The 26,585-nt window shown below is 36.2% G+C and overlaps 10 protein-coding genes across 12 annotated transcripts; 7 read left to right on the plus strand and 3 right to left on the minus strand.

Moving 5' to 3' along the window:
- The first annotated feature begins 221 nt into the window (after positions 1-221).
- Positions 222-1,853, plus strand: LOC9310190 (transcription factor TCP7). The gene has a single exon (XM_002872002.2). The coding sequence runs from the start codon at positions 610-612 to the stop codon at positions 1,339-1,341; it is 732 nt and encodes a 243-aa protein (XP_002872048.1). The 5' UTR covers positions 222-609; the 3' UTR covers positions 1,342-1,853.
- A 1,779-nt stretch (positions 1,854-3,632) lies between these two features.
- LOC9308118 (probable prefoldin subunit 5) lies at positions 3,633-5,171 on the plus strand. The gene is made up of 4 exons (XM_002872003.2): positions 3,633-3,890; positions 3,971-4,074; positions 4,151-4,228; positions 4,854-5,171. Exons 1-4 carry the CDS (start codon positions 3,707-3,709, stop codon positions 4,941-4,943), a joined length of 456 nt encoding a protein of 151 aa, XP_002872049.1. The 5' UTR covers positions 3,633-3,706; the 3' UTR covers positions 4,944-5,171.
- On the minus strand, positions 5,098-7,963 carry LOC9308119 (dihydroorotate dehydrogenase (quinone), mitochondrial). The gene is made up of 10 exons (XM_002874077.2): positions 7,663-7,963; positions 7,407-7,489; positions 6,953-7,276; positions 6,579-6,834; positions 6,300-6,488; positions 6,191-6,220; positions 5,864-6,001; positions 5,728-5,765; positions 5,538-5,637; positions 5,098-5,343 (listed from the first exon to the last, which is right to left on the minus strand). Exons 1-10 carry the CDS (start codon positions 7,810-7,812, stop codon positions 5,269-5,271), a joined length of 1,383 nt encoding a protein of 460 aa, XP_002874123.1. The 5' UTR covers positions 7,813-7,963; the 3' UTR covers positions 5,098-5,268.
- A 49-nt stretch (positions 7,964-8,012) lies between these two features.
- LOC9310191 (superoxide dismutase [Fe] 3, chloroplastic) lies at positions 8,013-10,106 on the plus strand. The gene is made up of 8 exons (XM_021021139.1): positions 8,013-8,266; positions 8,376-8,465; positions 8,741-8,932; positions 9,019-9,190; positions 9,282-9,355; positions 9,435-9,461; positions 9,563-9,586; positions 9,685-10,106. The coding sequence occupies exons 1-8, from the start codon at positions 8,180-8,182 to the stop codon at positions 9,808-9,810; spliced, it is 792 nt and encodes a 263-aa protein (XP_020876798.1). The 5' UTR covers positions 8,013-8,179; the 3' UTR covers positions 9,811-10,106.
- Positions 10,107-10,169: 63 nt separating this feature from the next.
- On the plus strand, positions 10,170-11,490 carry LOC9308120 (protein-S-isoprenylcysteine O-methyltransferase A). 2 transcript variants are annotated; one of them, XM_002872005.2, is made up of 3 exons: positions 10,170-10,257; positions 10,664-10,751; positions 10,845-11,490. In XM_002872005.2, exons 2-3 carry the CDS (start codon positions 10,670-10,672, stop codon positions 11,429-11,431), a joined length of 669 nt encoding a protein of 222 aa, XP_002872051.2. In that variant the 5' UTR covers positions 10,170-10,257; positions 10,664-10,669; the 3' UTR covers positions 11,432-11,490. The 2 variants fall into 2 exon arrangements, with proteins under 2 accessions (XP_002872051.2, XP_020876799.1); XM_021021140.1 differs by lacking the exon at positions 10,170-10,257 and adding an exon at positions 10,275-10,321.
- Positions 11,491-11,534: 44 nt separating this feature from the next.
- Positions 11,535-13,327, plus strand: LOC9308121 (FAD synthetase 1, chloroplastic). Its single transcript, XM_021021138.1, has 5 exons — positions 11,535-11,863; positions 12,061-12,113; positions 12,242-12,377; positions 12,483-12,658; positions 12,735-13,327. The coding sequence occupies exons 1-5, from the start codon at positions 11,676-11,678 to the stop codon at positions 13,241-13,243; spliced, it is 1,062 nt and encodes a 353-aa protein (XP_020876797.1). The 5' UTR covers positions 11,535-11,675; the 3' UTR covers positions 13,244-13,327.
- A 2,503-nt stretch (positions 13,328-15,830) lies between these two features.
- LOC9308122 (F-box/LRR-repeat protein 4) lies at positions 15,831-18,336 on the plus strand. The gene is made up of 2 exons (XM_002872007.2): positions 15,831-16,558; positions 17,014-18,336. Exons 1-2 carry the CDS (start codon positions 16,231-16,233, stop codon positions 17,901-17,903), a joined length of 1,218 nt encoding a protein of 405 aa, XP_002872053.1. The 5' UTR covers positions 15,831-16,230; the 3' UTR covers positions 17,904-18,336.
- A 98-nt stretch (positions 18,337-18,434) lies between these two features.
- On the minus strand, positions 18,435-25,159 carry LOC9308123 (GEM-like protein 6). 2 transcript variants are annotated; one of them, XM_021021940.1, is made up of 2 exons: positions 24,981-25,159; positions 18,435-19,297 (listed from the first exon to the last, which is right to left on the minus strand). In XM_021021940.1, exon 2 carries the CDS (start codon positions 19,261-19,263, stop codon positions 18,607-18,609), a length of 657 nt encoding a protein of 218 aa, XP_020877599.1. In that variant the 5' UTR covers positions 19,264-19,297; positions 24,981-25,159; the 3' UTR covers positions 18,435-18,606. The 2 variants fall into 2 exon arrangements, with proteins under 2 accessions (XP_020877599.1, XP_002874124.2); XM_002874078.2 differs by lacking the exon at positions 24,981-25,159 and having other exon boundaries at positions 18,435-19,563.
- LOC9310192 (GEM-like protein 7) lies at positions 22,225-23,440 on the plus strand. Its single transcript, XM_002872008.2, has one exon. It carries the CDS (start codon positions 22,550-22,552, stop codon positions 23,204-23,206), a length of 657 nt encoding a protein of 218 aa, XP_002872054.1. The 5' UTR covers positions 22,225-22,549; the 3' UTR covers positions 23,207-23,440.
- LOC9308124 (putative GEM-like protein 8) lies at positions 24,060-25,050 on the minus strand. The gene has a single exon (XM_002874079.2). The coding sequence runs from the start codon at positions 24,944-24,946 to the stop codon at positions 24,287-24,289; it is 660 nt and encodes a 219-aa protein (XP_002874125.1). The 5' UTR covers positions 24,947-25,050; the 3' UTR covers positions 24,060-24,286.
- Positions 25,160-26,585: the final 1,426 nt, after the last annotated feature.

Consider the following 26,585-nt stretch of genomic DNA (forward strand, 5'->3'; position numbering starts at 1 on the left):
AAAAGATTAATTTTCACGTATTTACAAAATAAATGTTCACATTAGCCTAAATCTAATAACCAGATTAGGTCGGTCCCAAATTTTTTTTTGTTAAATCTTTTTTTAGACAGAGAGTGAGAGAGAACACCTTTAATACACTTATTTTCGTATATTGTTAATAAACAAAACAAACTTATGACAGATAAGATTAATCTTCGTGTTATTATTTTCCAAATTCAAACTTATAAGTAATAATGTATATAATGACGTGGCAGAGATAAAAAGCATGGATAAATGTCTCTTAAATGCACGTAGCAGCTGCAGCAACCGGAGGAGGACCCCACCTAGTGTTAAATTCTCCTGCCGGAGCGTGGTCCCCACGCGACCACCGGAGTGTGAAGCGCGTGAGCTCCACAGCGTCGGGACAAAACTAATGTCCTCTCGAAAAAGCAAAAAAAAAGAAAAAAAAAAAACCAGAGATGGTGAGCTGTGTAAAAAGGACCCCACCACACCCATGTGCTTCTCCTTCCTGTCTCCACCAGCTCCCTCCTTCTCAATCATTAGCTTCTCCTTCTCTTAGAGTAATAATAAGCCAAGTGAGAAAGAAACGCAAAACCCAGATCGAAAACCATGTCTATTAACAATAACAACAACAACGACGGAGTTATGATCTCATCAAACGGAGCTTTAATCGAACAACCATCATCAGTCGTTGTGAAGAAACCTCCGGCGAAAGATCGACATAGCAAAGTCGATGGAAGAGGAAGAAGAATCCGTATGCCTATTATTTGTGCTGCTCGTGTTTTTCAGCTAACGAGAGAGCTTGGTCACAAATCAGATGGTCAAACGATTGAATGGTTACTTCGTCAAGCAGAGCCTTCGATTATAGCTGCAACAGGGACTGGTACAACTCCGGCGAGTTTCTCAACTGCTTCTGTCTCAATCCGTGGCACCAGTTCAACTTCTTTATCATCTTCTTTAGATCATAAACCCACTTCTTTACTTGGTGGTTCGTCACCGTTTATACTTGGGAAACGTGTGAGAGCTGATGAGGATAATAATAATCATAATTCTGGTGGTAAAGATGAGACCTTTACGACAACACCAGCTGGGTTTTGGGCTGTTCCGGCGAGGCCGGATTTTGGACAAGTTTGGAGTTTTACAGGAGCTCCACAAGAGATGTTTTTACAACAGCATCATCAACAACCATTGTTTGTTCATCAGCAACAACAACAACAAGCTGCAATGGGTGAAGCTTCTGCTGCTAGAGTTGGGAACTATCTTCCGGGTCATCTTAATTTGCTTGCTTCTTTATCCGGTGGATCTCCCGGGTCGGGTCGAAGAGAGGAAGATCCACGTTAAAGTAAGCCCTTTTAGGTTTGAGGGCAAATTTGGTATATATATTTATTATCTTCTCTTCTCTATTGTTGTCATTGTTTCTCTCTCTGTGTGTGTTTTAGTGTTGTTAGAGATTGATTTGGTTTCAAAATCTCTGCAAGTGATTTGAGAGTTTCGTTAGCTTGAAGTAAGTTAAGAACGGTTGTTTTTGATTAGGGTTAAATTAGGGTTTAAGAATCTGGATTTTGTTTTTTTGGAGGGAGATTCGATTTCTTATCGGATCCAAGATTACTTTTAGGAAAAAGGGAAAAATTCAGAAACCGCGGAGGTTTCTTTTTCACCTTTTTTTTGTGTCTGGTTTTTTTTTTTTCCCGGCGAAAGAGAGCCGTCGATTAAAATTTCAGATACACTATCAAATATTTTTATATGGTTTGTTGTTGCTAATTTGTGTAATGTGTTACAACAATTGTGGTGAAGCATTTGCGTAAGCTGTTAACCACGTTTGTTTTTAATAAATGTTTCGACTTAATATTGTTCCTTCTTTCTCTACATTTATTGATTACACAAAGAAGCTTTTTGTGAGTGTGATTGTTTCGTTGAAATCGATCTAGATGACGAATTTTGAACACAGGAGTAATATAATCCTTTTTTAACTGGATATATGTATTGTGGATTTTTAAGAGGCTATTTTTTGGGGGTTCGTGTCTTGATTTTAATGCAAGAACAGAGGATTAAGTAAAAAAAAGAGACAAACCAGTTGTGTCTGAATTCTTCAATTTTGTTGCCTTTTTGTTTCATATGAATCTTTGTACTGTGCCTTTTGGAAGTTTGGTTTGTCACGTTAGTCAGATGAAGACTAAATTATACTATTGTTTTACTGTTAACACCATATGGCGACATGATATCTTTAAAATTTATATTAATTGTCGATATTATTTGAAAGAAGAAATGAGTTAGAATGTCTCTTGTTTGAGATTAGCTATTTAAAAATGTGTGGGATACACTCGGACATGAGTTCAAATACTTGTTTTAATTTTGGGAAAAATATAAATACACTCTTGGTGAATGGACAGAGACAAGAAAATAATTTGGACTACCAATTAGCATAGAAAATGATTTCAGTTGTGGTTTCATATTCTCGAATCTCGATCCTAGGATTCCTAGCTCTATCTGCTGAGTAATGTATTTAACCAATAATTTCTTTATCAAAATATTATTTGATGAATAAATGTCAAAAGTGATTAGATAGGTTTCTTAGACTATTTAGTTCACACTAATCAATCAAAAGAATCAAACAAATATTGCCATTAAAATAAGAGTCCATTAATGGAAAGATCTTAACAAAAAGTTGGTGTTTTTTCTTTCTTAATTAGGTCCTACTAGTAATTAAACACTTAGCTATATAATGTAATGCAAATAATTATAGGTGGGGGATCTTAGTAATCAACTCGTATCAATAAAACATCCGTACTTTTTATTGTCGAATCATCTAAATGACCCCAACACCAATAATTGATATGGTCCCAATTATTTTCTACTGGCAAATAATTTCTATAGGCTGGCAAATAATTCATATACGAGTATTAATTTTTCATATACATATTTCGCAATTTGGACCGACACATGTAAGCAGTAAATAGCCTCTCATTCACCTCACTCTACTAGCTCTGTGCCGTGTTAAATGTACTGTCAAATACTTTTTTTTTTGACAGCACTTTTCTTTTACTCTTATATTTCAGAAAAAAAATTGATGACTAAACATTATTATGGAGTGTCACAATGTTATATCCAAATCTGACTGTAAAAACGGTTATATAGCAAGAAAAATTTATAAATTCGTAGTTGTTGAAATTTCAACGTTAAAGCATGTTCATTTTTTCGTAGTTGCAGATTTTACTATGATCAATTTTGGGATCTATATAAGTATATCACAACCAAAAAAAAAATTATGATTTATGAAATTTGAACAAAAAATGCTGTTGGTAAATTCATTGATTGATCAAAATTAGATATTAATTTTCTGGTGTGTCAAAAGAAAATATATTATTTGTCTTAGAAATTATGATTCTATTTATATCATAATATTAAAGTTTTATTAGTTAAAATATATATTAAAACTTTTATTTGAATTAAAATGGATATTAAATCTTTTATCTGAATCAAAATATAACATACACTATTTTCTTTAATCATCAATTAAGGCCTCGAAAATATTAGAAACAGCTCAAATGGGCCAATATGGGCCAACATGGGCTTTGAACTTCCACTTAACGGACCACAGACACTTCGTCTCCAAGCTTTCGACCAAAGAGATTTGAGCAATTCGCAGACTCGAGGACGCGACTGTGAGAGAGAGAGAGAGAGAGAGAGAGAGAGAGAGAGAGAGAAAATGGCGTCGTCATCGTCGAGAGGAGAGATGGAGAAGATGGGAATCGATCAGCTGAAAGCGTTGAAGGAGCAAGCGGATCTGGAAGTGAATCTCCTTCAAGATAGTCTTAACAACATCCGTACAGCCACCGTCCGTCTTGATGCCGCCGCCGCAGCTCTCAACGATCTCTCTCTTCGACCTCAAGGTTTTGTTTATTTCACCTCTCCTTCTTCAAATTGGTCTTTTCAACGATGGATGATGATTTGAGACAATTGAAAATTGTAGGTAAGAAGATGCTTGTACCACTGACTGCTTCTCTATACGTGCCTGGGACACTTGATGAAGCTGATAAGGTTTTAGTTGATATTGGTACTGGTTACTTCATCGAGGTAATGAGAATTGGATTATGTATGTACTTTGTTCAATTAGGCTCGTTCTTGTGTAGCTCAAGTGTGTTGTTTGTAGAAAACAATGGATGATGGAAAAGATTATTGTCAGAGGAAGATTCACTTGCTCAAATCCAACTTTGACCAACTTTTTGAGGTAATATAACTCTCTCTTAGCAACTTTCAAATGCCTGATTTGTTTTTTTGGTTAGATTCTGAGAGGGGAGAAAAAAAGAATAAAGCCTACACTTTTCCTTCATATGCTTATTGAGTGTGCCTTAGAACTGTCTTTTTACAGAAGAATGACACAGTTCTCATATCATTTACGAAAATTGTGAAATGAGTAAATTGTTAGGGGTGAATCTTTTTGGAGTTCTTTTTGTGACTTGATCCATTGTAGAAAATTGTTTGAGGGCTTAAAGTTTTATGGCTGCTGTGGAATGCAATTGACATAGTCAGAAAGCCCTTTGGTTGTTCCTTTCTAGCACATTGTTAAAACACTCCCTAGAGCGAAACATGATACACTAAGTAGAGTTTCCACTTCACTCCGCATTTAAATCGCTGTTCCAGTATTTGGTAGTTTAGTGCTGAGTATTGTTTTCGTATAAAGCAGAATCCAATGCTATGATCTCTCCTTTCCATTTGCTTCAATAATTGTTGAAATCAACCATGCATCAGTGCCAAATTGTTTCAATACTCTTTTATTTTGAAAATCTATATTTACTGCTTATAGCTTACCCGCGATTTTAGTTATAAACTTCAAGAATGTTCATTCAATGCAGGTCGCAGCGAAAAAGAAAAGCGTGGCAGATGAAGCTGGGATGGTCTTGCAGGCCAAAGTTAAACAGTTAACAGCTGCAACCACGTCGTGAAAATTCTTCCTTCTCTGGTGCTTTTCGTTATTGAAAGAATTATGAGATTGCAAAAGATTTTGTCTGATCAGTTATGTTATGAGTCTTTTGATTGTTTAGTGTGCTAGAAGAATTTGTGCTGTAATTTTAAGTAATCAGTAGTGACTATGAGAAAGATTAAAAGTGTTACTAGTTATTTCTCATAAAACGTGAGAAAAGAGACAAAAGCCATGATGTTATTGTTGGGGGTACAAGGAAACAACTGAATCAATGAAACTAAATACAACTTTGTATTGTTGTTTTAAGAAAAGGAATCTCTCCTCTGCGTATTGCTGTTTGAGTTTTATCATCTGTGATCCGCACCAATTGCTTCATGGATTGACTTGAAGCCATCCCTTTCTAAGCATTTCACCAGTTCCTCCTATTGCAACAACAAGACATGAATATTAGTATCAATCTGACCTCAAAATGCAGAATATGATTTTGATACCAAATGCTTCAAGAATTTGGTCTGATATGAGTTTTAACTTTGTGAAGGTAGTTTTTAGATTTTCTGTATGCTTATTAAACTTTCCAGATTGAAAAAAAGACTGCTCTTTATGGGGAAGGAGATACCTTTATTTGTGGGATAAGGGCGGGTCCTCCATATGCAAATCCCGTGTACAGCTGAACAAGAGTAGCTCCAGCTCTTATTTTCTTGTAAGCATCCTCACCACTGAAAACACAAAGATTCATCATAAATCAGTTTTTTTTGTGTTTCTTTTGTTATCACAACTAAAGCATCTATGGTATGTTCAACGTTTACCTACTAACCCCGCCACAGCCTATCAATGGAATCTTTCCCTAAGGAAGAGATCATTAAAATATCCAAAAACGCATCAGATATGTTTTTAGTTCATTGGTCGATTAGTGGATCATCTTTCTTTAGAATAAGAACTTACTCGTGTCAAAGTGTACATATCTCTCAACATGTTGGTGGAGAGAGGAAAGAGCGGTGTCCCGCTCAAACCACCTGCTTCTGTTGCCACGGGGTTGTTGCTTACAGGATCTGGCCTTGAGACTGTTGTATTTGATATGATCTATAGAACAAACAAAGACAGTATCATCATCATCGAAAGGTTTATGATTTGCAACATACCATACTTACTATCTGAAAAAAAGACTTTTCTATCATTTTGATTGCTTTTACTACACTACTTTAAACAGATTGGATGCTACATTGATTGACACTGATGAAACATAAGTTAGTTCATAAGAAGATAACTTACCAGCCCATCCAAGTGCAGAGCAAGAGCCACCTACAGAAACCAATACAATGTTGTAAGAGCCAATTACTTGAAAACTATAGAATGTGTTTTAGTTTTTAATACTACTCACCGCTGCAATATCTTCAAGCTCTCCTCTGGACAGATCAGGAGCAATCTTCACAAGAAGAGGAGGAGGACCTTCATCACCCCATTGCATCTCATCCCGAGCAGCTTGAACCTTCTTTACAAGGTCCTTCAACTGTTTCCTTCCCTGAAGCATGCGCAGCCCTGCAGTATTGGGTGATGAAACATTGATCACCTGCAGAGAAAAATGAAAATTAGGAACAAAGAATTCTACGGTAGATTACATTAAATTAATGCTCGATATATCACGGTAAGAAGTTTGTACCAAGTAATCAGCATACTGGGATAAGTTATGAACTCCTTGGACATAATCAGCAGCAGCATCCTCACTCGTCTTGTTCTTTCCAAGGTTGACCCCAAGAATACCAGGTCCAGATTTTCCCCCTGGTTTTACATCATCGCTTGGAGATGACGAAGTACCTGATGTTTCCGCCAACATTCTTTTACCATGTTGAGCACCCAACCGCTTTGCAACGACAACAATCCCTTCGCTATTAAATCCACACCTATTGATAATAGCTCTGGGAGAACGAAAATATAAGTCTTTTAGTTTAAACTATCTTGCAAACTATCTTGCTTCTTCGATCATTAAAGGTCATTTATTACTGATGTAAACATGAACAGATTAGAGATTCTCACCCTTCTTGGCTTAATCTGAAGATGCGTGGTTTCGGATTGCCTTCTTGTGGAACAGGAGTTACAGAGCCCACTTCAACAAAGCCAAATCCCATTCCTAGCAGTCCCTCGGTAGCCTCAGCGTTTTTGTCAAATCCAGCAGCAAGCCCAATTGGGTTTGAGAATTTCCTTCCCCAAACTTCAAGTCCCAAGATTGCTGGATCAGGCCTCTTTTCTCTAGGAACCCACCCACGAGCAGCAGCTGAAACAGCAAGCTTATGTGCAAACTCAGCATCCAGAAGAGCAAAGAAAGGATTAACAACCTTTGTTGCGTTGAATAGCCACCCACTGTCCAACACACAAGATAAGCAAAAGGTAAAAACAACGTGACTTCCTCAAAGTACAAGGTAGCCTTAGCAATGTCAACTAACAAAGAGAACAAAAGACAAAGTTTCAAGGCACTTATTAAGTAAAGTACCAGAAGGTTGCTTCATCTGCAGTACTCACATAAGCTCCTCCAGCTATGGCCAGACCAATGGTAGCTCCTGTCAATATCCTTCCCTAGAAATTTTCAAAAGTCAAACACTTTTCTCTTGTAAATTGAAACAGAATCAATGATCTAACTCTACTTCACCTAATTAAGTGCTATGTTCAGATCAAAACAAGATTCCAATATGATTCGAATAAAGCAAAAATGAGATTAATTTACCAAGAAATTCATCAAAGCTACTTACTTTCTTGGAAAAGTGAGGGACTTTAGGTGCAGAGGAAGCTCCAGGAACCGAAGAACAGTTTCGGGTAGCTCCAAGAGGATTCGAGGAGACCCTTCTGAACAAAAACTCTCTCGCCCAATTCGCCGACGACGTCGCAGCCCTTCCGGCCATTAGTCAAGATGATTAAATCAACAGTGGAATCAAACGGAGTTCGAGAAAAGGTTACTTTGAAATCTATAAGAAGAGGGTTTTAGCCTTTTAGCTCACGGCTTGAATCTTGATAGAGAAAATATACGCTTTTTGTTGTTCGGTTACAAAAGGATCGTCAGAGTCTTTACTAAAACCCTTGCTTCCTTCAGGTTGATCTTTCCGGTTCGATTTACCGGTTTAACGTGGTTAACCGGAGTGAAATCTTCTACTTTAACCGGTTTGAACAAACAGATTGATAAGGCCCTTTCTCTGAAAAAACAGCCCAACAGAGTGAAGGAGCTCTCTGTCACTCTGTGTATCGAAGCAGACGACGACAGTGGGAGGAACTATGAGTTCTTTTGTTGTGACGACAAGCTGTTTCTGTACAAATTCAGATTCTAGTATACGTTTGAAATCCTCCAAGCTCGTCAATCTGGTTCGATTCTTCTTTGTTTCGTTTTGGGACATTGAAATTGCTGTGGTTCTGTTTCACATGAATCTGTCTCTTTTAATCACTAAAGCTTTCAAATTTCGTTTCTTTTTAGAGTAACCAGCAGAGAAGATACTCTCTTAGGTCTCGAGGGGGTTTAAAGGTTGAAGCTTACTACGGTCTAAAGACACCTCCTTATCCACTTGTAAGTGCAAATTAGACTTTGGTAGTTGCATTCGGATTCTAAGTGTAGTATCTATTGTTTTGCTTCTGTAATTCATTTGCTGTTCTCGACTAAGCACGGACTTGTGGAAAGTTTGTTAATTTGGGTGAATTATCTTGTGATTTTAGAAAAAAGTGTATCTTGATCATCTTCTTTCTTGCAAACTAGATAGTTCTTGATCTTAGGGTCTTTGGTGGTATGTCAAAGAAGATGCTATTGTTGAGATTCTAATCGAAGTTAATAACGAATGTGAATAGGATGCTTTGGAACCGTATATGAGTCGAAGAACACTAGAAGTGCATTGGGGTAAACACCATCGAGGTTATGTAGATAATCTGAATAAACAGTTAGGGAAAGATGATAGACTCTATGGATACACCATGGAAGAGCTTATCAAGGCTACATACAACAATGGGAATCCTTTACCCGAGTTCAACAACGCTGCACAGGTACTTAAATTTCTATGTTGCTTGTACATCATCACCGAGGCACAGACTAATATTGGGGGATTGATGATGATTATGTTGTTGTTTAGGTCTATAACCATGATTTCTTCTGGGAGTCGATGCAACCTGGTGGTGGAGACATGCCTAAAAAGGGTGTTCTTGAGCAGATTGACAAGGATTTCGGTTCTTTCACAAATTTCAGAGAAAAGTTCACTAATGCAGCTCTTACTCAGTTTGGTTCTGGCTGGGTCTGGCTTGTCTGTGAGAAACTCGACTAGCTTTTCACTTGCTATAGAATGACTCTGAAAATGGAAAATCTTGATTCTATTTTCTTTTTTTTTTGGAATTTCAGTAAAGAGGGAAGAGAGAAGACTTGAGGTGGTCAAAACCTCAAACGCCATTAACCCACTCGTGTGGGACGACATTGTATGTTAGAGTTTCATTAGTTAGTTTTCTTGTTGAACTCAATGTTACCTGTTGATCACATCTCTTATTTTTGTTACAGCCAATCATCAGCTTGGATGTGTGGGAGGTAAACCATTTCCTCTCTTCCCTCATTCTCCCAAGAAACACTATGAAACAAAACAAAAATGAATTTTCTAATATCTTTTGTTTTCTTATCTTACTTTGTAGCACTCTTATTATCTGGACTACAAGGTAAAAAAAACTAGCTTAAATTCCGATCATTTTATGTTCTTTTTGTTCGTTCAAAAGGGTAAATCGGTGGGTTTTTTTTCTCTCTCTCTGGTTACTAGAACGACAGGGCTAGGTATATAAACACATTTCTAAACCACTTGGTGTCGTGGAACGCTGCCATGAGTCGGATGGCCCGTGCAGAAGCGTTTGTGAATCTTGGTGAACCCAACATCCCAATCGCTTAAGCTAAAAGCCTCTTTTTGAGAGTCCACTATGTGAAAGCAAAAACAAGTCCTTCAAAACTTGGGTCTTGGGCAGTCTCATTTTTGCAAACAGAGTCCAACCAACAAAAGAAGAGCTCCTTTTCCAATGTGACCCATCTTTTTGTTCTCTGTAATTTAGCAGTAGTTTTCTCTTCTTTTGCCTTTGATAGACTCTCTCGCTTTATGATCGATGAGACTATATGGAGACTGGAGAGTAGCAACTAGCAAGTTATGTTAGAGACGCAAGTAAACCTTATTTATATTTTTAATCTGATAAACGAAAGCTGGCCACGTGACCCGCACGTGACTGAGAGTATCTGCCCTGTTTCTTCTTCTTCTTCACACAATTGACAGCATCGTTCACTTCAACGTAAAGGTATAAACTTTAACGTCCACGCGATCGTCTCTGTGGCTCTCCCTCAGCATCAGGTAATTCCCTGATTCTCTCGATTTGTCGATTGGGTACACTAGTCCAAAATCCTCGAGTCCTGAGGTTCTGTTCTTTTCCTCGTCTCTGATTTTTCTACAATTGATTAGAATTCGTGCCCACAATTTCGTGAGTCTTTGTGTTCGAGTTATCCTTGTATGAAACTTGCAATGCGATTGCTTTCTTAGTTGTTGGGTGGTTTTCTTTAAAATCTCAATGTTCATGTAGGAACTGGATTTTGGCGGATTCAGTGCCATAAAGACTCTAGTTTTAGTCCCCATTTTACATTTGTATGGTTGTGGTCAAACTGATACATACTACGAGAACTCAGAGTCAGAGATTACAAGATTTATTTGGATCAAGATCATATGTTTCCTTGATGCCAAAACTAGTTCATTTCCTTTGTAGGAGGTTATGCAGTTCTTGGATCCCCTCAGGTTTGCTGTCGAAAACCGGCTTCCATTACTGATACACTATGCATCCGCCTCATTCTCAGGTCTGTGGTAGTTCTTGAAACGAATCTAAGCTTTGGATCAAAGCAGGAGAGAAAATCACTCAAAAATATTTCTTGATTTAATTATAATGACAGAGATCTTCAGTGACACTGGCATAAGACAGTTATCTCAAATGCTACTATCACTTATCTTCTTCCACACATCCGAATACATTCTAGCCATCGCCATTCATGGAGCATCAAACGTAACTCTTAGCTCGCTTTTGATCAGCAAGCATTACGCTTTAGCAATGCTTGTGTCGCTGCTCGAATACCTTACAGAGATTATCCTCTTTCCTGGGCTGAAACAACATTGGTGGGTCAGCAACTTTGGACTCATAATGATCATCGTTGGGGAAATCATCAGAAAGGCAGCGATAATAACAGCTGGAAGATCGTTCACACACCTTATAAAGATCAACCACGAAGAGCATCACGCCCTTGTGACTCACGGTGTGTATAGACTAATGAGGCATCCAAGTTACTGCGGGTTCCTCATCTGGTCGGTCGGGACACAAGTTATGCTCTGTAATCCCGTTTCAACAGTCGTGTTCACGGTTGTCGTCTGGCGGTTTTTTGCTCAGAGAATACCGTACGAGGAGTATTTTCTGAATCAGTTTTTTGGGGTACAGTATCTAGAGTATGCAGAGAGTGTTGCTTCTGGTGTTCCATTTGTGAACTGAGACTTGAATTACTGTATTTTTGAACATATGAGTTTGATATATACTTAAAAACTTAAAAAGTCACAAACACATACAAAACCCACTGGCTGAAAGAGAGGGTTTTGACGTGGATATGAAATTTACCACAGCGTTAATTGTTTAGGCGACGCCTGTCACCGCTCACCGGTGATGCATAGCTCCGGCGAAGAGTTTCGGAGAGCAAGTTTGGTTTTTTAGGGGTTTGAGCAGCAGAGTCGGAGAGACCATGTTGTGCGGAGGCTCTCGTGCCTCCGTGCATTTGTTGGACCACCGTCATCCTCCTACGCTCGGTGCTAAGGTTTTGCGGCAATCTTCATTCGTCCTCAGACCTTGTTTGGCTAAATCGCAGCAGCCGATGAAGTCGTCGTCGTCTAGGTCTCACTGTAAAACTCCAGCTCCTCTCGATTGTTTCAGGTTTTTGAATCTAGCTGTTCTTTTGGAAATTATGTGCATAGATTTGGTTTTTTTCTTTTACCATTGAAGGACTAATTGGAGCCTATGGATGAATATGATAAAGAATTGTGTTAAATGTTCTTCACTATGTTGTTCTACTCAAATTTTCAAAATTGGAGTCTTTGCTAAAATATCTGTCCGTATTTCTTCTTCCAAAGCCAAGGAGATGTTAATCCTAAGCTTTCAGCTGAAGGGCTTTTCCCAGTTGCAGGTATATGTTTGCTTGTCATCATTCAAGTTTCAATTGCATCTCCATCAATGGCCAACCTGTAATGACCTTTCTGGTTCTGTATAATGGATTTGATGGCCGTCTTTATGCATCTTGCTTTGAATTTGTAGGAGGCATTGTTGCTCTAGGGAAGTTTGATGCCCTGCATATCGGTCATCGAGAGCTTGCAATTCAAGCTGCAAGAATTGGTACTCCATATCTATTGTCGTTTGTTGGAATGGCTGAAGTACTCGGTTGGAAACCTAGGTGATTTCTCCGTCTACCTTCCCAATTAACTTAACATCATTAGACCATGACTCTACTGATAAAGTTTGGTTTTTTAAACTGTATATGCTGTCTTCTATTGGACAGAGCACCGATAGTAGCCAAATGCGATAGAAAACGGGTGCTTTCCTCTTGGGCATCGTATTGTGGTAACGTAGCACCAGTAGAGTTTGAGATAGAATTTGCCAGCGTTCGACACCTTAACCCACAGCAGTTTGTCGAGAAGTTGTCAAGAGAGCTTAGAGTCTGCGGAGTTGTGGCAGGTGAATTCCAAAAGAATATCTCAAAAGTTCCTTTCTTTCTCCAAATCTCATTCCAAATACGATTTCTTTTCCTCAGGCGAAAATTACAGGTTTGGATACCGGGCTTCTGGTGACGCCTCTGAACTTGTGAGGTTATGTAAAGAGTACGGTATCAGCGCTTACATCATTAACTCCGTGATGGATAAGAACCAAGTCTCTGGAAACACGGACACAGAGGAGGACTCAAAGTCAAAAGAAAGAGGACAAGTCTCGTCCACACGAGTCCGACATGCTCTTGCTGCAGGAGATGTGAGGTATGTAACAGAGCTCCTCGGCAGACCACACAGGGTTCTCTCAAGGGCGAGAACACAAGATTTAACAAGCAAAGGAAGGAGGGTCACGCTTCATACATCGTCGCTACTGAATCTACCACCGGGAAATGGAGTTTACAAAGCATGCTCGCTTATAGTTGGTGATAAGCATCCAATTTCGTGTAAGGTTGTTGTCGATACATCGAATCTCTATATAGAAACAGAGGAAGAATGTTTCCATAACTCAGATGAGTCTCAAGAAGAGTTTCTACTCTTAGGGATTGAGTTCGGTTGATTCACACATTGATAATCAAAAGAATCTTTCAATATTTGGTAACAGATTTAATAACGGTTAACAAAGATTTTAACTTTGACGCCATTTTTGGCAATTACGTTGCGGTAACGACTTAAAAGACTTGCGAATTTTGACAAAGTTTGAAGCTTTTGGTTTATTATTGAAAATCTATATATAATAGCAATCTAATAAATACCATTTGCACATCTGAACGGTTGCGTCTTTTTATCGCAACCTTTCGTTTAAATCAGTTATTTTTTTACGGTTATGTCTTTTTATTGACTTTCTCTTTGAATTTTCGTTGAATTATTTACGGTTATATTTGTTCAATTACGGTCGTATCTTTTCAGTTTACAGTTATATCTTTATAATTGCATTTATTCATTTAAAGTTACGTATTTCCACTATATAATTTCATTGCATTTTTTGTATAGTTAGTAATACTACGAAGTTATTTTACATCAACCATTAGACTACATATCAAATTGGTTTTATTAATCAAAATAACAACCTCAATAAATGCATTTTGCACTTTTGAACGGTTGTGTCTCTTTATCGTAACTTTCCGTTAAAATATTAACGGTTATTTTTTCGGGTGTGTTTTTTATCGCAACTCTTCATTAAAATATTGACGGTTTTTTGTGTTTAATTATCGCAACTCTTCATTAAAATATTGACGGGTTTTTTTCGGTTGTGTCTTTTATTGCAACTTTCCGTTAAAATATTGGTTGTTACTTTATTCGTTTATGTCTTTTTATCGCAGCTTTCCGTTAAAATATTGACGGTTATTTTTTCTCGGTTGTGTCTTTTTATCGCAACTTTCCGTTAAAATGTTGACGGTTATTTTTTCTCGTTTGTGTCTTTTTATCGCAACTCTTCGTTAAAATATTGACGGTTAATTTTTTAGTTGACGGTTATTTTTTGGTTGTATCTTTTTCTCGCAACTTTTCGTTAAAATATTAACGGTTACTTTTTTCGTTGACGGTTATTTTTTTGTTGTGTTTTTTTCTCGCAACTTTCCGTTAAAATATTGACGGTTACTTTTTTCGTTTCTGTTTTTTATCATAACTTTTTTTAAAATATTGACGATATTTTTTTCTCGATTGTGTTTTTTTTTTGTCTGTTAAAATATTGACGGTTATTTTTTTCTCGGTTGTGTCTTTTATCGCAATTTTTGCTAAAATATTGACAGTTATTTTTTCTCGGTTGTATCTTTTTATCGTAACTCTTCGTTAAAATATTGACGGTTAATTTTTTCGTTGACAGTTTTTTTTTCGGTTGTGTCTTTTTATCGTAACTTTCCGTATTGACGGTCATTTTTTGTAATCTTTCCATCGCAACTTTCCGTTAAAAGTTTGACGGTTATTTTTTCTCGGTTGTGTATTTTTATCGCAACTCTTCGTTAAAATATTGACGGTTCATTTTTTCGTTGACGATTATTTTTTTGGTTGTGTCTTTTTATCGCAACTTTCCGTTAAAATATTAACATTACTTTTCTCGTTTGTGTCTTTTTATCGCAACTTTTCGTTAAAATATTAACGGTTATTTTTTCTCGGTTGTATCTTTTTGGACTAGCTCTTTGTTAAAATATTTACAGTTACAATTTTTCATTGATGGTTATTTTTTCGGTTGTGTCTTTTTATCGTAACTTTCAGTTAAAATATTGACGGTTTCTTTTTTTGTTTTTGTCTTTTTATCGTATCTTTCCGTTAAAATATCGATGGTTTCTTTTTCTCGGTTGTGTCTTTCTATCGCAACTTTCCGTTAAAATATTGACGGTTATTTTTCTCGGTTGTGTCTTTTTATCGCAACTCTTCGTTAAAATATTGACGGTTATTATTTTCCGTTTGTGTCTTTTTATCGCAATTTTTCGTTTAAATATTGACTGTTATGTTTTTTTCGGTTGTGTCTTTTTATCGCAACTCTTCTTTAAAATATTTACGGTTACATTTTTCGTTGACAGTTATTTTTTCTGATGTGTTTTTTTTATCATAATTTTTCGTAAAAATGTTGACATTTACTTTTTTTTTGTGTCTTTTTATCGTAATTTTTCGTTAAAATATTCTCGATTGTGTTTTTTATCGCAACTTTCCGTTAAAATATCGACGGTTATTTTTTCTCGGTTATGTCTTTTTATCCCAAGTCTTCGTTAAAATATTGACGGTTACTCTTTGTGTTGACGGTTATTTTTCTGGTTGTGTTTTTATATTTTTTTAGTTTTGACCCGCTAGAATTTTTCCTCTCTATATATATTATAACTCTTCGTTAGTTATTTTGTCACTTATAAATAATTTTCTATTCACAAAAAATGTTTCAAAAAGTGTTTTTTAATCATAATTGTTTTTTTTACATTTTTATTCATAAATTTTATTTTAATATCTTTAGAAAATATTTACGATATAACTTTAAGACATAGTTAATTTTATATAATAATTCAATTATTTGAATATATTATAATAATAATTTAATACATAAACGTAATAAAATGTATTTGTTGATAATGAATTCCCCGCGATATCGCGGGGTTCATAACCTAGTAGTGTTAATATGACTGTAATTGAAAGCCAAACGGTGGTGAGAAGGTGGAAGAAGACAAGAAGCAAAAGTGGGAAGATAATTAAATGTCTTTCTCTATCTCAAAGTCGTTGACTTTTGTTGTAGAGTGTCTCTTACTGACCAAAGACAACAAAACCACCATTAGAAGTGTTCTCAATGTAAGACGCATTTCCTTGTACCAAATGTCAAATTGTCTGAATTGCCCATCCACCGAACATGAAGTCATTTCAGAGATGAGGATTTTTGTGTCATTTTCTCAAAATCTGGTGTTGCTTTCCTTGTACCACACGATCCGTATGGCTCATCTAATGCCCATTTAATCAGCCAGAGAAGAAGAAGAAGAAGAAGAAGAAGATAGATTAGGGGTTTTCATTTCAGAGTAGCCCTAATCCAAATTCGAAATCTTTCTTGTGATTTTGATCTCTCCGATCATGTCATCGGTCTGTGTTAACGAAGCATTAACCGATGACGAGCTGAGATGGGTATTGTCGAGACTAGACAGTGACAAGGACAAGGAAGTGTTTGGTTTGGTCTGCAAGAGGTGGCTAAATCTGCAGAGCACCGACCGGAAGAAGCTAGCGGCGCGTGCTGGTCCACATATGCTCGGCCGTCTCGCTTCTAGGTTCACTCAAATCGTCGAATTGGATTTGTCTCAGTCAATTTCTAGGTCATTTTATCCAGGTGTTACTGATTCTGACCTCGCTGTTATCTCTGAGGGTTTCAAGTGTCTCAGAGTTCTTAATCTTCACAACTGTAAAGGTATCTACTTTTTGTGGTTAAACAACAAAAAGGGTTTCTTTTTTCCTATCTTTCTCTGGATTTCATATCTGATTTGATTAAACTTGAATTTGAAGGATTGTTTATGTATGGTTAATAATCTTAAGAAGCAGTTGCTATTGTTTTCTAAGACAGTTCAGGTGTTAGATTTTGATCTCTGGTGTTTAGGTTTCTTGCTTACTTCAATGTTGTTTGGTTTTGTCCCTTTGTGTATGATTTTTATTGTAATCCATCAGCTTTAAGGGGTTTTAGTTTGAGAGCGTCTTAAGAGACCTGGGATAATATGATTTTCTATGATTGAGTTCTTCTTTGGCTCATTGTATTGGTATGAATGTTCTTGAGCACTAGGGTCTTTGTTTTCTCACATATATGTTGTTGTGATGGTGGAACAATCCTAAGGTCAGAATTTTGCTTACCTCTTCGTCTTCTGGGAACAGGTATTACAGATACTGGTTTGGCCTCAATTGGAAGGTGTCTTTCTTTACTGCAGTTTTTGGATGTATCCTATTGTAGAAAGCTCTCAGATAAAGGATTATCAGCTGTTGCAGAAGGCTGCCATGATCTAAGGGCATTGCATCTAGCGGGTTGTCGTTTCATCACTGATGAATCGCTGAAATCACTCTCTGAGAGATGCCGTGATCTTGAAGCTCTCGGGCTACAAGGCTGCACCAATATCACTGATTCAGGCCTTGCTGATCTTGTGAAGGGATGCAGGAAGATAAAATCTTTGGACATTAATAAATGTAGCAATGTGGGAGATGCTGGAGTTTCCAGCTTGGCCAAAGCTTGTGCATCTTCCCTCAAGACGCTCAAATTGCTGGACTGTTACAAAGTTGGGAACGAATCTATATTGTCCCTGGCACAGTTTTGCAAGAATCTGGAAACTCTGATAATCGGTGGATGCAGAGACATCTCTGACGAATCTATCATGTTACTGGCAGATTCCTGCAAAGACAGTCTCAAGAATTTGAGGATGGATTGGTGCTTGAATATATCTGACTCTTCCCTTAGCTGCATTCTGAAGCAGTGCAGGAACTTGGAGGCTCTAGATATCGGTTGCTGTGAAGAGGTCACAGACACTGCTTTCCGAGAATTAGGGAGCGACGATGTTTTGGGATTGAAGGTTTTAAAGGTGAGCAACTGCACAAAGATCACAGTAACAGGGATAGGCAAGATTTTGGACAAATGCAGTTCCTTGGAGTATCTAGATGTAAGGTCTCTTCCACATGTGACAGAAGTGAGATGCAGTGAAGCTGGTTTGGAGTTCCCCACATGTTGTAAAGTTAACTTTTCGGGAAGTTTAACCGAGCCAGATGTTCTGCTTTGATCATTGATGTTGGGATCTTGTTACTTGGAGGAAAGATTCTGGTCTATCCTAAACCCTTTGTGATCTCTCTGTATCTGTCTCGTGTATGGGCACACTCATGGCTTATGGACCATCAGTGAGTCCTCTCTAAAGCTCTTGTATATTTTTGTGCATTAAATATTTGATGGTGGCGGCTGCTTGAATATTCTTCAGTTGCTTTGCAAAGTGTGTAGTTGTTGCTGGATCTGCTTCTCCTTAAGAGTAAAAAAAGGTTCAGCACTTGATATTTGTAAACTCTGATTCTCAATGTATTACAATAGAGCAGTGTTGCCCTAGAGCTTTTGTTGTGATCAATGAAGCTCTATGATTTTCTTTTGTTGAAATGGAAGAAGACTTCTCGTTCTTCTCTTAGGGAATACTGTGGATCTAAATGTTTGAGATCAAGATTATGAAATGGTATGTACTCATTTATTTATGTTCGATGCATCCCATGACACTTCTTTTGACATGTTTTTGGTGCAAAAAAGAACTGTAAATTAAGAAAAACAGATGAGATCTGCTAAGTAATTCCATTTCTTTCTCGGTTCTACAATTGAAACCAAAATGGGTAAAGGAAAAAAATAATGAGTTTGTACAAGCAATATTGTCAGTCTCTTCTAGGCTCTTTACTAACATTCTCTGATTGAAACAGGTCAAAATAGAAATGATATATTTCCTCTTCAACCTATTGCTCATCATTGTTTAGCGCTTGCTCTAGACAATTGAAAGCTTTCTGGTAGCTCACAAATCCCATGAACCAGAAGTCAAAGCCGTCGACCGTGACAACTTCAAGGTACTTTTGAGATGGCTTCTTTGTGTTCTGACTCTGGTTTACTCCATTGATCTTGCACAATGGGATTGAAACTTTGTAGTGAACCCTATTGAGATCTCCTTGAGGAGAAGCCACCTTGATCGATCTTTCGCTGCAGAATGCAATTTTCTTTGATGAGATGAAGAGTAGGCCCCCGATGGGACCTGCAGTTGTCGATAGGTAACATTGGTACGCCTTGAACAGTTTCTCATCATTGCAGACCTTGAAGAGTCGCTTATAAATCTTCTCTAAGCCTCCCATTTGAAGGATCTTAGCTCCCAAAGATAGCTTTCTCTTGACTGTTTCAGTTAGCTTGGGTCCTAACTTGTCCTGATCTCTAGCTCCGTTTGTGAAGCTATCGGTTTTCTTCTTCCGCAGCATCGATTTTCCTTTGCCTGTTAAAAGAGAATTCTTTGAAGAAGTTGGGATTTGGAGCTTGTTGATGGAAGCTGGGTCAGGCAAGTAACTCATCGTAGCAGTCTTGGCAGCAGGAAATGCAATAACTTGTTGGTGAACTCTGCTCAATGTCATCTTGGAGGATTGAGTAGTGATCTTGATTCTTGATCTTGTGAGAAAGAGAGAGAGAGAGGGAGAGATTGTGAGTAATGGTTGATGATGAAACGGTGTTGGTGGGAAGGTATTTAAAGGGAAAGACACAGAGACAAGAGGCAGTTGAAACAAAGCTTTGAATTGAGACCTTTGTGGTAAAGGCTGAGTCATGGATGGGTCATCAAGCCACCTAGATAAAGCTACTTTCTTTGTGGGCATATGCTCTGTTTGTTTGTTTTTTTCTTTTTAAGGAAAAATAAATAATCATATAATTAAAGGAGAAACACATAAATAGAGATTTGCAACTACCAAACCCGTGTTAGGACACAGTTTTGTCTAAAGCAAATTTCTGATGAAATGTTATAGGTTTTTGCAAAAGGGGCTCTATATATCTTCTTCAATATTCCTTTAATTCGAAATTTAGGAGATGCTTTTTACAAATTGATGATCAATTGATCACCTTAAAATTTTTTTTTTTTTTGGGTCAACAATCACCTTCAAGGTTAAATCACAGGCTAAAGTTCTAATATTAGTATTAGAGATGAAAAAAAAGAAAAGTAAATAAAGATCACTCCGACAAGCTTTATTACCTACAAGGCTACAAGTTGGCAAAATTGCAAGCTTTGTTTATTGGTATAAGTAGAAGATAAGATATGTTTCCTAGCTAACTGGAACATCCGAACATGTATGAAATAAGAAGAAATCAAATCAGATATATTACGTAACGTTTCTTGAATCGGTGAGAGCAAATTGAGTCACATGTACAGAACGTTGTGACTTTATAAGCTTTTCTGCGTTGACATTGTGAATATTTAGTGAGCTAAACACCAAATTACTTAATTTGCATGGTTTTATAAAAGCTTATATATGGATGTTTCCCTGGATTCGACAAGTTAAAATTGTAGAAATTGGTTTAAAATAATTGGAGATGATTCTAGTTCCATAGAATCTATCTCTTGGACAACAACTTTGAATTTTCATTGATAATGTACACTAAGATAAGTGATTCCAAAATTTCAAAAAATCATGGAGACCATTTTCGTATGATGGTAAGAACACAAAAGAATAATCATGTACATCTTCTCGTTGAATGCATAAGATTTTTATGATAGATCACGACAAAGTAAACATAGTATATAGCATATATTTGTTTTATCTATTTTTAGTTTATTTGTTAATTGTTAATTTAATATTGATGCATCTACGTGGAAATGACAATGCATGAACGAGCGTGCATGGCAAGGCCAACCCATTTACATATGCACGAATGTCTGGAATCCTCCAGTGACCAAATATATTTCTTTTAGGCTAAGGAAAGATGTTTCTAACGTCATACTTCTTGCCTTTCTATTTTTAGTTGATATACTTTTCTTGTCAAATTCCATCACACACGTCGGAATCAAAATATTAACGATTACAGGATAAAGTATTAAATTACAGCTTTGAATGTGATCCGTCGTGCCCTACTAATATGGATTCTTCTTTTTTTCCCTTTATTTGTAGAACCTTTTTTATGTAACTTTTCTTTGACCAATTAATCAACTATTTCCCCCACAAAGAATTTTTTAAAAAACTCATTTTTATGTGTCGACATATATATTCGATATTGCTCGTATAATATAGTCAAAATATCTTATCCGACTAAGGACATGGACCCCGAAAAAGTTGAACACTATAAAGCTTGAATAGTTTGTGACGGTAGAAATAATAAGGTTACATAATTTTATATAAAATTTGATAATCCTTTAACCAAAAATAAAATTGATATTTCCCATGCTTATTAAGGTAATGGCCTAATGGGTGATGATTAAGGCAATACAAAAATAAAAATAAAATAATGAACGATAAATTAACATAATATTAAATATGGATTTTTATCTATTTCTAGAATTGTTAAGAGCATCATACCATATATTGTTAGAATAATTATATATTCTTTCTTTGAATCCAATGTCTTGATAACAACTACCAAGCGAATCATTCAAGTCTAAACAACTAACTAATCATTCCTTTCTGCCTTTTCATAAATACATGTACCTATTTAAAATCATATATACAATGTCCACTAGATTTTATCATGTATACATATATAAATAAATTTCATAAAATAAATATATTCACTTAACACAAAACAAATAATATACACCATGTGCATATCACATGGGTGACGAATTGATGAAACACCATCTATACTATATGGTGGGATCCATTTGTGTTTTGATTTAATTTTTATATTTATTTTATGGCTTCTTTTTTTTGCTTTTTATATTATAGAAATCAAATATAACCGATATTTCTTATCTTAGCATGAAATAAAAGAAATAAAGGCACCAGAAAGTCACAATGCCAACGCGGAAAGCTCCAAAGCCACGACGTCCCTTCTGCACGACTCAATTTGGTCTCATATATTCAAAAAGCGTTACGTAATATTTGATTTCATATTTTTTTTTTCTTGTTTCATGTTCCAGTTGATTAGGAAACATATCTTATCTTCTATACATGTATAGTATAGATCTATGTGAAAAATTAAACTAAAATCAGGCTAACAAAAAAAGGAGGAAAAGAAAAGCTTGATGATTTGCCAACTTGTAGGTAAAGAAGTTCGTCGGACTCTATCGTCATTCTGTGTGATCAGCTTTTGTTTTTTATTTTATTTTAATATGCTTTTGTTTTATATTTTATTTTAATATGCTTTTGTTTTATTATCTCTAATACAAAAACTAAGTTACCGACGAGCGCTTGTCATCAAGTTTGACACCAAAATGAATGTTTGTTATGGACATGATTATGCTTGAGAACAGACTTGAAATGGTAATTAAAGACTAAGCTACCGACAATGATACAGAAATTTTTTGAGCTAAATTAAACATTTCATCAGTTATTGAAATTAGTTAATAATGTCATAAACACGGACTTGGTAGCTGCAAAACCTTTCTTTATATATCTCTCCTTTAACTAGAAGATTATTTTTCCTCTCAAAAAAGCAAAACAAAGCATATGCTTTATCTTCTTCTCTTTGCCTTTAACCCCAAAGAAAGTGGCTTTTTCCCTGCCTTGATGACCCATCCATGACTCATCCTTTACCACAAAGGTCTCGAGTCTCAACGATTCAGTGTTTTGTTTCAACTGCCTCTTGTTTCTTTTTCTTTCCCTTTAAATACCTTCCCACCAACACGGTTTCATCAGCAACCATCACTCGCAATCTCTTTCTCTTTCTTTCTCACAAGTTCAAAACTCAAGAATCAAGATCACCACTCAACCCTCCAAGATGACATTGAGTGGAGTTCACCAACAAGTCATTGCATTTCCTGCCCTCAATACTGCTCCGGCCAGTTACTTGCCTGATCCAGCTTCCATCAACAAGCTCCAAATCCCAACTTCTTCAAAGTTTTCTTTATTATCAGGCAAAGGAAAATCGATGGTGCAAAAGAAGAAAACTGATAGCTTCACAAACGGAGCTAGAGATCAGGAAAAGTTAGGACCAAAGATAACTGAAACAGTCAAGAGAAAGCTATCCTTGGGAGCTAAGATCCTTCAAATGGGAGGCCTAGAGAAGATCTATAAGCGACTCTTCAAGGTCTGCGATCAAGAGAAACTCTTCAAGGCGTACCAATGTTACCTATCGACAACCGAAGGTTCCATCGCGGGCCTACTCTTCATCTCATCAAAGAAGATAGCATTCTGCAGCGAAAGATCGATCAAGGTGACTTCTCCTCAGGGAGATCTTACTAGGGTTCACTACAAAGTCTCAATCCCGCTGTGCAAGATCAATGGAGTGAACCAGAGTCAGAACACAAAGAAGCTATCTCAAAAGTACCTTGAAGTTGTCACGGTCGACGGCTTTGACTTCTGGTTCATGGGATTCGTGAGCTACCAGAAAGCTTTCAATTGTCTCGAGCAAGCGTTAAACAATGATGAACAATAAACGAAAGGAGCTAATTAGTGCAGGTGGAAGAAGAAATATTTCATTTCTACTTTCACCTGTTTCAATCAGAGAATGTTTGGAGAGAGCCTAGTAGAGACTGACAATATTGTTTGTACAAACTTATTCTTTTTTTTTTTAATTCTTTTTTTGCTTTTCACATTTTGGTTTCCATTGTAGACAAGAGAAAGAGATGAATATATTTAGCTGTTGATCTCAGCTGTTTTCCTTGATTAATTAATAGCTTTTTTTTGCACCAAAACATGTCAAAAGAAGTGCCATGGTACTTATTATAAGAAAACTAACAACGGACCATATATGTTGTCTATTTTGTTGTTTCAGACAGTAACTCAGATACATGACTTTTAAATAATTTAAAGTTCCCAAGTCTAGATTTTGTGTTATATTTAGTTTGAGTTTATAAGTTTCGATATTTAATCAGGCTCTTATATTTTATCACTATTTCTTGGCTTACAAGTTACATGAGACAGTAGCCCTATTCAATAACTTAGTCTATATAACAAAATTGAGCGGCATAATTCATAGATAATTTTCAGTATTGTTTTTTTGTAGATGATTCGGTCATGGCATTCTTTTTACTACCAATATATTAAGATACTGTTTTTGTTCATCTTTGATTTATATTTGTTGAAATGGAAGAAGACTCCTCCTTCCGGAGATTTATTGTTGGATTTCTCAGGGGAAGATTGAGACAATATGGATCTCAAATTTTCTAAAATCAAGATTATGAAATGGTATATGTACTCATTTCTTATATTTTATTCCCATGGTACATGTTTTTTCCTATGTATTGTTCTTCTTTTGATATATTGTGGTACGAAAAAAGGACTGTGAATTGGGAAATTAAACAGATGAGATCATCTAAATATATTCAAATCTCTTGCTCATGTTTACGATGAAGAACAAAAGGGATATAAGGAAAAGAAAAAAAATGAGTTTGTACAATATTGTCAATGTTTTCTCCTAACATAATCTGATTGAAGCAGGTTAAAGTGAAATGAAATATTTCCTCTTTAACCCGCACTAATTAGCTCCTCAATGGAAGCAATATATATTGGCTTATCATTGTTCGAAGCTAAGAGAAAGCGCTTGCTCGAGGCAGTTGAAAGCTTTTTGGTAGCTCAAGAATCCCATGAACCAGAAGTCAAAGCCGTCGACTGTGACTACTTCAAGGTACTTCTGAGATGGCTTCTTTGTGTTCTGACTCTGGTTCACTCCATTGATCTTGCACAATGGGATTGAGACTTTGTAATGAACCCTAGTGAGATCTCCTTGAGGAGAAGCCACCTTTATCGATCTCTCGCTGCAGAATGCAATCTTCTTTGATGAGATGAAGAGTAGGCCCGCGATGGGACCTGCGGTTGTTGATAAGTAACATTGGTACGTCTTGAAGAGTTTCTCTTCATCGCAGACCTTAAAGAGTCGCTTATAGATCTTCTCTAAGCCTCCCATTTGAAGGATCCTAGCTCCCAAGGATAACTTTCTCTTGACTGTTTCGGTTAGTTTTGGTCCTAACTTGCTCTGATCTCTAGCTCCGTTAGTGAAGCTATCGGTTTTCTTCTTTCGCAGCATCGATTTTCCTTTGCTTGTTAGAAAAGAAAACTTTGAAGAAGTTGGGATTTGGAGCTCGTTGATGGAAGCTGGATCAGGCAAGTAACCCACCGGAGAAGTCTTGACGGCAGGAAATGCAATGACTTGTTGGTGAACATTGCTCAATGTCATCTTGGAGGATTGAGTAGTGATCTTGATTCTTGATTCTTAATTCTTGACTTTGTGAAAGAGAAAGAGAGAGAGAGAGATTGTGAGGGATGGTTGATGATTAAACCGTGTAAGTGGGAAGGTATTTAAAGGGAAATCAAAGAGACAAGAGGCAGTTGAAACAGAATACTTAATCGTTGAGACTTGAGGACATTTGTGGTAAAGTGATGAGTCATGTATGGGTCATCAAGTCACAGAGATAAAGCTACTCTGTTTGTCTTTTCTTTTTTCTTTTTTTAAAGGAAAACAAAATCATTTAGTTAAAGGAGAAATAGATAAATAAAGTTTTTGTAACTGGCCAAATCCGTGGTATGACACAATTTTGTCTAAAGTAACTTCAGTAACTAACGAAATGTTCCAAATAACAAAAAAGTTGAGGAGTAAAAAGGTCTCTATATATGGATCTTCTTCAAATATATATCTTGATTCGTTTTAAATATTCCTCTTTGAAACTTGGAAGATGCCATTTACAAAAATTAATGATCCATTGATCGACTTAAAAAATCAAATCACATTTTAAAGTTGATTTGAGAGATGCCTAAAAAAAAAGATTATCACACGGAATGACGTTAGACTCCGAGCTTTTTAACCTACAAGTTGGCAAAACACCAAGCCTTTTATTTTTAGGGTGATTTTAGTTTTCCACATATACATGTATAGGGGATAAGATATGTTTCCTAATTAAAAGGAACATGCACGAGACAAGAGAAAATTAAAAAATCAAATCTTACGTAACGCTTTTTTCAATATGTGAGAGCAAATTGAGTCATGCAGAAGGGGACGTCGTGGCTTTGGAACTTTCCGCGTTGGCATTGTATAACTTTCTGATGCCTTTATTTCTTTTATGTCATGCTAAGATAAGAAAGATCGGTTATATTTGATTTATATAAATATACAAAGCAATAAAGAAGCAAAACAAATAGTTAAATAGAAACACAAAAAGGAGATCCATTTGAAATGGATCCCATATAATATTAGATGTAGTATCATCAATTCGTCACCCATGTGATATGCACATACATAAATAGTTAATGGAGATATATTTTATAACATGTATATACCAAAATTTTAGTGGACATTGTGTTTAAATATAGAAGATTGTAATTTATAAATAGGTACATGTATTTTGAAAAGCACAAAGGTGAATGATTAGATAGTTGTTAAGACGTAAATGATTCGGTAGTTGTTATTAAGACGACATTAAAAGAATATGTGTCATAACGATTACTAAGATGCTGATGCACATATATTTTTGTCCGAAATGTCGATTCTACATAATTAAGTTAAATTTTGTACTCGCAAATTTTCAAAATATGTAATAAAATGATCGAGGGTGATATTCTACATTGTATTCACGTACGATATTTTAACGTTTCATAAATGGGCTATATTTTATCTATAAAAATTGTGTTATAGAGAGATTAGGCTAAATGGCTTGTAAATGGTAAAGGAGATCTAGTATGCATTGTAACTTGATCAACAAATTTTTTTACAAAAAATTGTATATGTATTATTCTATCAGTAGTTACAATCTAGCTAGTAAATTATATACTATTTTAAGTTATCGTTCAATGTTTGATTTGCATTACCTTAAGCATCAATC

This window comes from Arabidopsis lyrata (assembly GCF_000004255.2).
Source record: "Arabidopsis lyrata subsp. lyrata unplaced genomic scaffold ARALYscaffold_6, whole genome shotgun sequence".
NCBI lineage: Eukaryota > Viridiplantae > Streptophyta > Magnoliopsida > Brassicales > Brassicaceae > Arabidopsis > Arabidopsis lyrata.